The sequence below is a fragment of the Bufo bufo genome, chromosome 3 (genome assembly GCF_905171765.1).
Source record: "Bufo bufo chromosome 3, aBufBuf1.1, whole genome shotgun sequence".
Lineage (NCBI taxonomy): Eukaryota > Metazoa > Chordata > Amphibia > Anura > Bufonidae > Bufo > Bufo bufo.
This window is the reverse complement of record NC_053391.1, coordinates 301891078-301905747: the sequence shown is the minus strand read 5'-3', so window position 1 is coordinate 301905747 and position 14670 is coordinate 301891078. Positions and strand designations below refer to the sequence as shown.

Genomic DNA, 14670 nt, shown 5'->3' with positions numbered 1-14670 from the left:
CAGACAGGCTCAAGGACTGGCCCACCTTCTGTTCGACATATTTGTGTAGGGCTGGTACGTCAGTCACGCGCCGGCCGGCCCGCTCGCTCGCTGCAGTGCATTCATAGTGAAAGTGAGTACAGAGGCTGGCCATTTTATCAATAGGAGAGAGTTCGTGTCAGACAGTAGTAAAATACTTTACACACAAAGCCAGTTATGTGCGCGGGGCTCCTTCATATATAATCGAAGCATTTTCGGGTCGGCCAAATCGCCCCATCGCATTTGCCGATTATGGAGATTCGATTATTTTTTCGATATATATCGTGCAGCCCTACTTGCGCCCAAAAAATTCAAGCCTCTGCCACTCCTCTGTGCATGGCACTTCTCTGCCTGACATACTTGTAGCTGAACTACACAAATTAAACGGAAATTAAAAACACCCCTAAAAGCGACAAATATATTTTTCTTTTTGTACTAAAATAGTTCATCAAACGCTTTCACCACAATTAACAGCAGAAATGCACTGAGAATATATTTTTCTAGTAGTACTGAAATACGCCCCTATATGCTTTGACCAGAAAAAAACAGAGTTAAGAGCGTATATATATTTCTGGAAGTACTGAAATACGCCCCTATTCGCTTTAAACAGAAATAACTGCAACAGTGTAGTGCGTACATATATATATTTTTTTTAATGAAGTATGCTCCTATACTCTTTCAACAGAAATAACTGCAGAAGTGAAAAGCGTATATATTTTTCTTGCTGTACTGAAATACGCCCCTATACACTTTCAAAATAAATAACTGCAGAAGTGAACTGAGAATATATTTTTCTGGAAGTACTGAAATACGCCCCTATTCGCTTTAAACAGAAATAACTGCAACAGTGCAGTGGGAATAAATATTTTTTTTTTTTACTGTAATACGCCCCTATACGCTTTAAACAGAAATAACTGCAACAGTGCAGTGCGTATATATTTTTCTTGTCGTACTGAATAAGATACTAAGATATAACTAAGCCACTAAAGGCTTTTCAACATAGCACTTGCAGCCCAATAACAAAAAGCTGGAATAACATAGCTGTCTAATGACTATTTGGATCCCCAAATAATCATTCCCTGCACTTGTAAATCACTTTCCTATTAATGTCCCTAGAGCCTTCTGATGTCTCTCCCTACACTAAGATGCAGTGAAATTATTCCTCCCTATCCTTTCCCTGCACTTATAAGTCCATTTTTCAGTTGTTGTTTTTATAAACCATAGAGGTTTTTACAAGTGCTGTCCCTAACGCCTTCACACATCTGTCCCTGGATTCTGAACGCTGGAATCGCAGAATCTAAAATGACTGCCGTATTTAAAGGGCTGTGACATCACAGGGCTGGTTGGCTGCTGATTGGCTACATGCAGGCATATCAATCTGGGTGATCCCGCCTTCCCAGAGTCCCTTGCCCTATGTCCCCAGTCCTCACACGTGTAGCCACCATTTTAGGAAAATTGCAATTCGTTACCACGAAGCGCGATGAAATTCGCATTCTTTGCAAATCACATTTTTCCTGAAATTCAGATAGAATTCCCCTACACCAGCTTCGATACGCTCATCTCTAACTGATGACCTGGATACTGGATAGTTCATCATAAAAAATAAAATAAAAACTTGGAAAACCCGTTTAATGTGTGTAAACAGAGGTCAGCATTCACTATGGCCAATTTATCTAACTGTGTGAATGGACCCTTAGGCCTCATGCACACGGTCAGTTTTTCATGGCCATTTTGCATCAGTGTGTGCATCCATTTTCTGGCCATGTCTCCGTTTTTTAGTGTCTGTTTTGCATCCGTTTTTGGATGGATGAATTAGATTGGCATTTATAGACCCACCCTTCTGAGAACACCCACAGGATGGTAGGCCCCCAGCTAAAATAATGTCCCCCGTAGTTTAAGATTTTTTTTTTACTGCCCAAAGCTTTAATAATGCCCCCACGTAGGCCCCCAGCTAAAATAATGTCCCCCATAGTGTAAGATTTTTTTGTGGTTGCTGCCCCCAGCTTTAATAATGCCCCCAGCTAAAATAATTAGTACTATTTTGGGGTACATATGAATTTTTGATCGCTCAATATTATGCTTTTTGTGAGACAAGGTAACTAAAAATGGCTGTTCTGGTGGTTTTATTTTTATATATATTTTTTTATTTTTATAGAGCAGGTCGTTAAGGGTGCGAAAATACCAAATATGTGTATTTTTATTTTGTTTGTTTCAGTTTTACATAAGGCATTTTTAAAAAGAAATCATGTTTTTGTGCATATTCTGAAAGCTATATTTTTTTATTTTTCTGCCAATCGTCTTGTGTTTGGGATAGTTTTTTTACGAGAAGAGTAGAAGTTTTTATTGGTACTATTTTTGGTTACAAATTATTTATTCAATTATTCAATATTACACTTTTTGGGACAAGGTGAACCAAAAAAAAGGCTGTTTTGGCACAGTTTTTATTTATTTATGTTTTTACGACATTCACCTGAGGGGGCAGATCATCATTTTTTCATAGAACATGTCATTACTGACACAGTGATACCTAATATATCTACTTTTTGACATTTATTTCAGTTTTACACAATAAAAGCATTTTTGAAGAAAAAAAAGTTTGTGTGTACATTTTCTGAAAGCCTTTTCATTTTTCAGGTGATTGTCTTATGTAGGGGCTTGTTTTTTGCGGGAAGAGTTGACTTTTTGATTGGTACCATTTTTGGCTACATACGATATTTTGATCGTTTAATATTACACTTTTTGGGGCAAGGTGACCAAAAAATGGCTGTTTTGGCAGTTTATTTTTATTTATTTATGGAATTCACCTAAGGGGGTAGATCATGTCATATTTTCATAGAGTAGGTCGTTACGGAAGCAGAGATACCCAATATGTATTTTTTTGTTAAGCATTACAAAACAAAAGCATTTTTTAAAAGATCTTGTTTTTGTGTTGCCATTTTCTAAAAGCCATAGTTTTTTTTTCTACCGATCGTCTTGTGTAATTGAAAAACTGACGTTTCAGCACAGATTATTTTTTTTTTTACGGAATTTATGGACGCAGCGATACCTAATACGTCAGATTTAAAAAAAACTTTATACACTTTTATAAGTCTTTATTATGGGAAAGGGGCATTGTTTGTTTTTTACAAGATTTGTTTTATTTTTATTATGAAATACCCTTTTTTTTTTTTAAAGTATCTGTCAGCAGATGGCTGACCTGTTAATGTGCACTTGGCAGCTGAAGGCATCTTTGTTGATCCCATCTTCATATGTGAGTGCATTGCTGAGAAAAATTTATAAATGCAAATGAGTCTGCTAGGCTTCCACCTAGCAGTGTTCCCAGTGAAGTCACCAGCACTAATGGGCAGGCTTTAGTGCTGCTCTAGCCTAGCATCGGAGGCTGCCTGGGTGAAAAAGGGGATAGGCCCTGTAAGTATCTACGGATTTCCGCAGTATGTCATTGTTTTCTTTTACAACCTTATTAATTATACATAAAACACTGAAAAGATGATACAGATTACGTTTCACAGGTATAATATTGTCAGAGTTGGTAGAAACATTGTGAATGAAATAATATTTCAAAGTTTCTTAGATATACATTAAAAAGCGGAGGGTATGTACGACCCTAGCTAAATACATACAAACAAAGAATAGAATATAAGTATTTTTGGCCTCTGAACTTCTATAGATGACAGCCACACCACCACTCAGTGCCTCTTTGCGTATCTGGTGGGGGATTACTGGCTGTCCAGTATAATGCCCTACAGTATGTATGTATATATTAACGCTGTGCAATCTACGGTACGTTCAGGCTGGTATATACTCAACACCGCTGTAGCGCAGTATATGGCCAGGACGATACTACGAGTTCCGAGGTACTAGTAGCCAGACTCTTTAAAGCTAAGAGGCGGGGATCTAATTACATTCTGTGGGTAACAATTGCTGACATCCCCACTGGTCATGTGTAGTCCCTTCACTGCCTATATTGTTACATAGCTATATTGTCTTGGCTAAATATTATAGATGGCAAAAAATATTAGCAATTTTGTCATTTATAAATTGCTGAACCAGAGGTGTCATCTATCTGGCTACATGTAAGTGCGGCCTCCAGTATGTAGGCAAAACTATACAGGAGTTTCGGCGGAGGATAGGGGAACACCTCAATGACATCAGTAATAACGCCGATACCCCTATCGCACGTCATATAGCCATCAATCACTCCGGCAGTGTGGAGGCCATTAAGTTTCAAGGCATTGAGGTGATCAGAAGGACTCCTAGAGGGGGTGATTTTGATACAGAACTGTTACAGAAGGAGGCAGAATTGATATTCAGACTATGCACCACAAGTCCAGAAGGCCTGAATGAATACATCTCATATATGTGTTTCATTTAATTGAGGACTCTTGTCTCTGGGTGGTCCCCCTCAAATGGACCCGAAATAGGGATTCTCCCCCCCCCCCCCCCCCCCCTATTTTAAGAGTAGGAGTTTTTGTTTATTATTCTACAGGCATACATTCCCTATTATTTAGAACAGCATGATACATGCGTCAGCATCTATGCATATGGGCCGTTTATTGCGGATACCTATTGGCACATATATAGATTTCTGCATATAGATGAACACATATCATGCCACTGTCTGGTCACATAATCAGGACATCAAAAATAAGTGGTTAATATGCGCATTATATTGCTATAGGATTTACTTCTCTGCATCTTACTTCCTCACTCCTTGTGTTGCTTGTGCCTGCCACACTTCACATAGTCACCGTTTGGTCCCTGGATTAACACGATAGTGCGACGCGCCAACCGCTCTCTCGTTCGCCAGCGGCCGCTGCATCCGACCCTTAGGGGAGGGGTTTCCCCTATTTCAAAAGCAGAGAGCGGCGGCCGTGTTACGCCCCCACCCTAGCGCCGATGCAGTCACCTAACTACACGAGGTGTATGGCGTTCTATGTGTCTGTCATGTACTTTAATATACCCAGCTCCTGATGAGCCCTAACAGCGAGCATAGAATAGGGTACAGATTTAGAGCAATCCTCTGGATGGGGATAGGGCAGACAGCCATCTCTAATATTTAGCCAATACAATATAGCTATGTAACAATAGAGGCAGTGAAGGGACTACACATTATCAGTGGGGATGTCAGCAATTATACTGGACAGCCAGTAATCCCCCACCAGATACGCAAAGAGGCACTGAGTGGTGGTTTGGCTGACATCTATAGAAGTTCAGAGGCCAAAAATACTTACGGTATATTCTATTATTCTTTGTTTGTATGTATTTAGCTAGGGTCGTACCCTCCGCTTTTTAATGTATATCTAATAAACTTTGAAATATTATTTCATTCACAACGTTTCGACCTTATTATACAACCTTTTAATTATTTATTATAATTTACTTATCTTATATTTTATTATACTTTAAGCAGAATTCTTCACTGAATCTCTGCAACAGTTATACTACTCATGCACTGTAACTTGAACTTAGGTAACCTTCCTGAATAGACCTTACAAAGCCTGCTCCTCTCCATTGAGAGCACAAGACAGCAATATATAAAATATCGCACTGATTATTGTATATATCAACATAACAAACTGTAACTATGACCAGGGATCAGGTCAATGTTTTTCTGGAGGCATATGCATCAACGTACCTAGGAGGAGGAGTAGGTGGGGTTTGTGGATGAGGTCTATCAGACAAACGCACATCATAGGTAGGTGGAGAATACACAGGAGGAGGTTCCTCATCAGAACTGTCTGGTTCCAGAGTCCTTTCCAGAATCTAAAATATGAAACAATTCAAATGGAAACAAATAAATGCCAAACATTGCCATTGCCTTTGTCCCAAAGAATATAATAGTCAAAACACTTAAATTTTTTTTATCACATAATGACAACCTACATGTGAATAGTCTATGTACATTTCTTTACAAAAATGGCTTTTCACATTATACTTATAGAAGAGCTCCTCTGTTTGTAGGTTTACCTAGGCCTATTAAGATAATTACGCAATCATTTCAATCCTCCACCTATTATAATGATACACCTTGCAGATAAACTGTTCCATGTACAACAGAATAATATGTTTGAATCATTTTGTAAATGTCATTTAATTTTTTTTAGGACGTTAGAAGGCTTAGAATTTTAGAAGCAATTCTTAAAATTTTTAAGAAAATATCCAAAACCCACTTTTTAAGGACCAGTTCAGGTCTGAAGTCACTTTGTGGGGCCTACATAGTGGATACCCCCATAAATGACCCCATTGTATAAAACTACACACCTCAAGCTATTAAAAACTGATTTTATAAACTTTATTAACCCTTTAGGTGTTCCACAAAATTAAAAGGAAAATGGAGATCAAATATCTAAATTTCACTTTTTTGGCAGATTTCCCATTTTAATCCATTTTTTTCTTTAACACATCGAGGGTTTACAGCCAAACAAAACTCAATATTTATTACCCTGATTCTGCGGTTTACAGAAACACCCCGAACGGCAGGGCGCTGAAGGAAAGGAACGCAGATTTTGCTGGACTGATTTTTAGAAGCCATGTCCCATTTTAAGCCCCCCTGATGCACCCTTACAGTAGAAACTCCCCAAAAGTTACCCCATTTTGGAAACTAGGGGATAAGGTGCCAGTTTCATAGGTACTATTTTGGGGTACATATGACTTTTAATTGCTCTATATTACATTTTTTGTGAGCCAAAGGGAACCCAAAAATGGCTGTTTTGGCACCGTTTATATTTTTTACAACATTCATCTGACAGGGTAGAACATGTGCTATTTTTATAGAGCAGGTTGTTACGGACGCTATTATATCAAATATGTCTACTTTCTTTGTTTGTCTGTTTCAGTTTTACATAATAAAGCATTTTTGAAAAAAAAAATTATGTTTTGTGTCTCCATTTTCTGAACGCCCTATTTTTTTCTATTTTTCTGCCGATCGTCTTGTGCAGGGGCTCGTTTTTTGCAGGAAGAGTTGACGTTTTTATTGGTATACTTTTTCTTATTCATTGAAGTTTTACACAATAATGGCATTTTTTTAAACCAAAAAAAAATATGTTTTAGTGTCTCCATAGTCTGAGAGCCAAAGTTGTTTTTTTTGACCGATTGTCTTAGGTAGGGTCTTATTTTTTGCAGGATGAGGTGACGATTTGATTGGTACTATTTTGGGGGGCATACGCCTTTTTGATCGCTTGGTGTTGCAATTTTTGTGATGTAGGGTGACCAAAAAATGGCTTTTTTGGCACGTTTTTATTTTTTTATGGTGTTCATCTGAGGGGTTGTCATGGGAGATTTTTATAGAGATGGTTGTTACGGACGCTGCAATACCTAATATGTATACTTTTTAAATTTATCTCACTTTATCACAATAATAGCATATTTGAAACAAAAAAATTATGTTTTAGTGTCTCATGTTCTGAGAGCTAGTGTTTTTTTTTTTCTTTTTTAGAGAGATTTTCTTATGTAGGGGCTCAAATTTTGTGGGATGAGGTGACTTAATTTTTATCATTTTGTGGGACATACACCTTTTTGATCGCTTGGTGCTACACTTTTGTGATGTAAGGTGACAAAAATAGCTTTTTTTTCACAGTTCTATTATAATTTTTTTATGGTGTTTATCGGGCGGGGTGGATCATGTGATTTATTTATAAAGCCGGTCGTTACGGACGCGGCGATACCTAATATGTGTGTTTTTTATTTTCAATTTTTTATTATAAAATCAGGGGAAAAGGGGTGTTTTTTCTTTTTTTTACTTGAAACTATATTTTTTTTATTAAAAACAGTTTTATACTTTTTTTTTCCTTTACTTTATTTCTGACTAACTTTTGGGGGTCTGATCCCCTCTGCAATGTATTACAATACATCTGTATTGTAATGCATTGCCTGTTAGTGTATTACACTGAGTAATACACAAACAGGTTGCCTAGGAGACCGTGCATGAGGCTGGATCTCCTGGGCACCCGTAGAAGGCAGGTCCCGATGACGTACAAGGCACCCGTTAATGCGCCGGCATCTGTGTTTTCACCGATGCTGGCGCACGCAGAAGGGGTGCGGCTAACGTGAACAGTCGGTGCCCTGCAGCTGATCAGGCGGGCGCAGCTCCTGCATGCGCCCGATCAGTGGGCCATACTATTATGGCGCTGATCGGGAAGGGATTTTTGTATTGAAATCTCTGCGATTATATACCTTTTTGTCATCATTGCTCAATAAAAAGGTGTTTAAAAAAGTTATGGATGCCAATATGACAATGCAAAAAATAATTTTCATAGGTTTTCTTTTTGTAGCAAAATAAATTAAACTACATAAATGTGTGTTGAGGAAGGGTTGAGACGTATGCATATATATCCATATATGCATGCAAACACGTGCATGCATGTATGATATACACTCACCTAAAGAATTATTAGGAACACCTGTTCTATTTCTCATTAATGCAATTATCTAGTCAACCAATCACATGGCAGTTGCTTCAATGCATTTAGGGGTGTGGTCCTGGTCAAGACAATCTCCTGAACTCCAAACTGAATGTCAGAATGGGAAAGAAAGGTGATTTAAGCAATTTTGAGCGTGGCATGGTTGTTGGTGCCAGACGGGCCGGTCTGAGTATTTCACAATCTGCTCAGTTACTGGGATTTTAACGCACAACCATTTCTAGGGTTTACAAAGAATGGTGTGAAAAGGGAAAAACATCCAGTATGCGGCAGTCCTGTGGGCAAAAATGCCTTGTGGATGCTAGAGGTCAGAGGAGAATGGGCCGACTGATTCAAGCTGATAGAAGAGCAACGTTGACTGAAATAACCACTCGTTGCAACCGAGGTATGCAGCAAAGCATTTGTGAAGCCACAACACGCACAACCTTGAGGCAGATAGGCTACAACAGCACAAGACCCCACCGGGTACCACTCATCTCCACTACAAATAGGAAAAAGAGGCTACAATTTGCACGAGCTCACCAAAATTGGACTGATAAAGACTGGAAAAATGTTGCCTGGTCTGATGAGTCTCTATTTCTGTTGAGACATTCAAATGGTAGAGTCCGAATTTGGCGTAAACAGAATGAGAACATGTATCCATCCTCTGATGGCTACTTCCAGCAGGATAATGCACCATGTCACAAAACTCGAATCATTTAAAATTGGTTTCTTGAACATGACAATGAGTTCACTGTACTAAAATGGCCCCCACAGTCACCAGATCTCAACCCAATAGAGCATCTTTGGGATGTGGTGGCACGGGAGCTTCGTGCCCTGGATGTGCATCCCTCAAATCTCCATCAACTGCAAGATGCTATCCTATCAATATGGGCCAACATTTCTAAAGAATGCTATCAGCACCTTGTTGAATCAATGCCACGTAGAATTAAGGCAGTTCTGAAGGCAAAAGGGGGTCCAACACCGTATTAGTATGGTGTTCCTAATAACTCTTTAGGTGAGTGTATATGCATGCATTGACTGCCACATCATAGGATGATGTGTGCAGATGTGCCCAGCATCTGCGCACATCTGCCCTTGGTGGCCCACAGGGGCTCATTGTGGCCCCTTTGGGAAATATGTGGTCCCTGGTTGATCTGTGCCCCTTTATATGTGTCCCCTTATAGTTAGTATATATTTCCTGTATGGCCATGTATATATTCCCATATATATATATATATATATATATATATATATATAGGGATGCGTGTATGCAGTGCATACATCTGTATATGTGTATCTGCCATGGCTCTCCCCCAGGTATGTGTATATATATATATATATATATATCCAAAAAACAGAACAGCACCTCCTGAGACAAATCGCAGGTGCAAGCTACCCGGCAATAATACAGCAAACAAAAAACAGTAGCAGCACACCACTATATGCGCTAAGACTAAGCGAACAGGTGAATGTGTGAACAGGGTCAAATACATGACGCCATATAGTGACTGCAAAGCAGTGAAGAAGCTCATATGCGCTAAGAGCTTCTTCACTGCTTTGCAGTAACTATATGGCGTCATGTATTTGACCCTGTTCACACATTCACCTGTTCACTTAGTGTTAGCACATATAGTGGTGTGCTGCTACTGTTTTTTGTTTGAGATATATATATATATATATATATATATATATATATACATACACTGCTCAAAAAAATAAAGGGAACACTTAAACAACACAATGTAACTCCAAGTCAATCACACTTCTGTGAAATCAAACTGTCCACTTAGGAAGCAACACTGAGTGACAATCAATTTCACATGCTGAGGTGCAAATGGGATAGACAACAGGTGGAAATTATAGGCAATTAGCAAGACACCCCCAATAAAGGAGTGGTTCTGCAGGTGGTGCTTCCTGGCTGATGTTTTGATCACTTTTGAATGCTGCCGGTGCTTTCACTCTAGTGGTAGCATAAGATGGAGTCTACAACCCACACAAGTGGCTAAGGTAGTGCAGCTTATCCAGGATGGCACATCAATGCGAGCTGTAGCAAGGTTTGCTGTGTCTGTCAGCGTAGTGTCCAGAGCATGGAGGCGCTACCAGGAGACAGGCCAGTACATCAGGAGACGTGTAGGAGGCCATAGGAGGGCAACAACCCAGCAGCAGGACCGCTACCTCCGCCTTTGTGCAAGGAGGAACAGGAGGAGCACTGCCAGAGCCCTGCAAAATGACCTCCAGCAGGCCACAAATGTGCATGTGTCTGCTCAAACGGTCAGAAACAGACTCCATGAGGGTGATATGAGGGCCCGACGTCCACAGGTGGGAATTGTGCTTACAGCCCAACACCGTGCAGGACGTTTGGCATTTGCCAGAAAACACCAAGATTGGCAAATTCGCCACTGGCGCCCTGTGCTCTTCACAGATGAAAGCAGGTTCACACTGAGCACATGTGACAGACGTGACAGAGTATGGAGACGCCGTGGAGAACGTTCTGCTGCCTGCAACATCCTCCAGCATGACTGGTTTGGCATTGGGTCAGTAATGGTGTGGGGTGGCATTTCTTTGGAGGGCCGCACAGCCCTCCATGTGCTCGCCAGAGGTAGCCTGACTGCCATTAGGTACCGAGATGAGATCCTCAGATCCCTTGTGAGACCATATGCTGGTGCGGTTGGCCCTGGGTTCCTCCTAATGCAAGACAATGCTAGACCTCATGTGGCTGGAGTGTGTCAGCAGTTCCTGCAAGACGAAGGCATTGATGCTATGGACTGGCCCGCCCGTTCCCCAGGCCTGAATCCAATTGAGCACATCTGGGACATCACGTCTCGCTCTATCCACCAACGTCATGTTGCACCACAGACTGTCCACGAGTTGGCAGATGCTTTAGTCCAGGTCTAAGAAGAGATCCCTCAGGAGACCGTCTGCCACCTCATCAGGAGCATGCACAGGCGTTGTAGGGAGGTCATACAGGCACGTGGAGGCCACACACACTACTGAGCCTCATTTTGACTTGTTTTAAGGACATTACATCAAAGTTGGATCAGCCTGTAGTGTGTTTTTCCACTTTAATTTTGAGTGTGACTCCAAATCCAGACCTCCATGGGTTAAAAAATTTGATTTCCAATTTTTTTTTTTTGTGTGATTTTGTTGTCAGCACATTCAACTATGTAAAGAACAAAGTATTTCAGAAGAATATTTAATTAATTCAGATCTAGGATGTGTTATTTTTGTGTTCCCTTTATTTTTTTGAGCAGTGTATATATATATATATATATATATATATATATATATATATATACACACATACATACATACATACATACATATATATATATACATACATACATTTATAATGAGTATATATGTGTATATAGATGCGCCCCAAGTATCTATATACATATATATACTTAAATGCCCCCCATAGGGACAGCGTTTAGAGCCAGGAGGTGGGGCGGTTTTTGTTTCATAACCAACCCCCTCCTAAATGCCAGTTCCTGCAGTGGGGTGGATATGTCTCCAGGTGGCTGGTGACTTCAAAGGCTAAGGGATCAATAGATCTGAGGCCTTTTGTTGAGTTCATCAGCCTAGTTACTATGCTCTGCCCCACCTTGTGTTTGTGACATGGCTGGGCGTGTGGTGCTGCTAGCCTCAGGGGGCCAATTGGCTGTCCTGAGTGCAGGCATATGTCACAGTCACACTATGATGTCACATCCCTGAGGAGGGGGAAGGTGGGCTGTTTCTGAGGCTGATATATGAGCCCCAAGCCAGGAACAAGGGGCTGTTGGAACTGGACTACAAACAGACACACATGGGAGAGAGCAGCTCCCTGACGTGCACCTGGAGAAGGCCTAGTAACCCTGGAAGGGCTAAGTATCTACCTGTCTAGTCCCTACCTACCCCTCACATACCCCCTATATCCCCAACAATAGTAACCCCTTATCCCTGTAGGCCCTGTCCTCACCAACTATCCCCTAACCCTGGCTGCTGAACTCCTGCAGCATTAACCTCAGCCCTGTACACTTGAGGCAGCCCTAGTTACTCCTGTAGCTGCCCTGTAATCCTTTACCCCTTCACTGCTGCCTGCTTACCCCAGCAGCAGCTGAGTGTGTTAACCCTTGGCCTCCCATAGGGATAGCTTAGAGCCAGGTTGGGTGAGCTGCTAATGAATGTATGTAAGTGTATTGTATAGTTAGTTTGTGGGTGGAACTTGGGATTGAATAGTGTATTTAGTGCTGTATTTATGGTGCTGTATTGTGTACTGTAGGTGATAATAAATATCTTGCATTATTTGTATTATACCTACTGTGTAACGTGTTGTTATTAGCGGTAGCTAGCTCAGTTAGGCGCTTGCAGCTAGTTTAGCGGGTAGTGTGAAGCAAAGTGAAATTAGTATTGTATCATTATTATAAAGGTATAAATAGGCGGAATCTTCAATAGACGGCTCCTCCTATTTAAGAATATTAATTAATGATATTTACATAATATTGGTAATTAATATTCTCCCTTTACAATGTGCTATCATTGTAATTGTTAGGGGTGCACCGAAATTTCGGCAGCCGAAAATATCGGCCGAAAATGCACCTAATCCACTTCGGCCGATATTGTTACATATCGGCCGAAAATATGGGGTGTGGGATTTGTCACCCACCATCTGCGGGCGGGCGCCAGGCGGGCGGTTTACTTTGTCACTGCATCTTTATTTTACCTTACAATCGTGAGGCTCCAGTAACTAACAACTCTGCAGGCAGAGCGGAGGCCGGCGTAACGTCACTTACTCACGTGACGCGCCTGCTCCGCCTCCTTCATTCATAAAGTGGGCGGAGCAGGTGCGTCACGTGAGTAAGTGACGTTACGCCGCCCTCCGCTCTGCCTGCAGAGTTGTTAGTTACTGGAGCCTCACGATTGTAAGGTAAAATAAAGATGCTGTGAGCAGCAGGGCCGGGGCTGTTATGGGTAGGGGGGATCGGTCTATGGAACTGCTATGGGGAGGGGGGATCTGTGCACTGCTATGGGGAGGGGGGGATCTGTGCACTGCTATGGGGAGGGGGGATCTGTGCACTGCTATGGGGAGGGGGGATCTGTGCACTGTTATGGGGAAAGGGATCTGTGCACTGTTATGGGGAAAGGGATCTGTGCACTGTTATGCCCATAACAGTGCACAGATCCCCCTCTCCATAACAGCGCCACCCACAGATCCCCCTCTCCATAACAGCGCCACCCACAGATCCCCCTCTCCATAACAGCGCCACCCACAGATCCCCCTCTCCATAACAGCGCCACCCACAGATCCCCCTCTCCATAACAGCGCCACCCACAGATCCCCCTCTCCATAACAGCGCCACCCACAGATCCCCCTCTCCATAACAGCGCCACCCACAGATCCCCCTCTCCATAACAGCGCCACCCACAGATCCCCCTCTCCATAACAGCGCCACCCACAGATCCCCCTCTCCATAACAGCGCCACCCACAGATCCCCCTCTCCATAACGGCGCCACCCACAGATCCCCCTCTCCATAACGGCGCCACCCACAGATCCCCCTCTCCATAACGGCGCCACCCACAGATCCCCCTCTCCATAACGGCGCCACCCACAGATCCCCCTCTCCATAACAGCGCCACCCACAGATCCCCCTCTCCATAACGGCGCCACCCACAGATCCCCCTCTCCATAACAGCGCCACCCACAGATCCCCCTCTCCATAACAGAGCCACCCACAGATCCCCCTCTCCATAACAGCGCCACCCACAGATCCCCCTCTCCATAACAGCGCCACCCACAGATGAATTTCATTCATGAAAAAGAATTATTAATAAAATCATTAAAAAAAAAGTATTTTAAAAGTATTTGGGCAAAAAGGCAGTTTCGGTTTCGGTTTCGGTTTTCGGTCAAGGGCATCCTGAATTTTCGGTTTCGGTTTCGGACCAGAATTTTCATTTCGGTGCACCCCTAGTAATTGTACTGACCCACAGAATAACCCTGTTGTCATTTTTAGGGCACAGTGAACACTGTAAAAACAAAACCCCAAAAAACATGGTGGAAATGTGTTTTTCCCCTAATTTCATCCAATTAGGAGAACTTCACATTGCAGCTCCGCAAATACGCTCTACATTTATCATGTAGAGAAAGTTAATACAAGCCACTTACTAATGTACAGTGATTGTCCATATTAGCGCCTTTCCTACCTCGATTCAATTTTCCATCACCTTATACACTGCTCATTTCCAGGGGTTACGACCACCTTGCAATCCAGCTA

General features: G+C 41.8%; 1 protein-coding gene across 1 annotated transcript in view; it reads right to left on the bottom strand.

The window, feature by feature from the left end:
* CUEDC1 (CUE domain containing 1) overlaps positions 1–14670 on the bottom strand; it is a 247841-nt gene that overhangs the window by 99864 nt on the left and 133307 nt on the right. The window contains exon 4 of the mRNA XM_040424225.1: positions 5654–5781. Within this exon, the coding sequence (XP_040280159.1) occupies positions 5654–5781 (128 nt within the window). The remainder of the gene's footprint in view (positions 1–5653; positions 5782–14670) is intronic.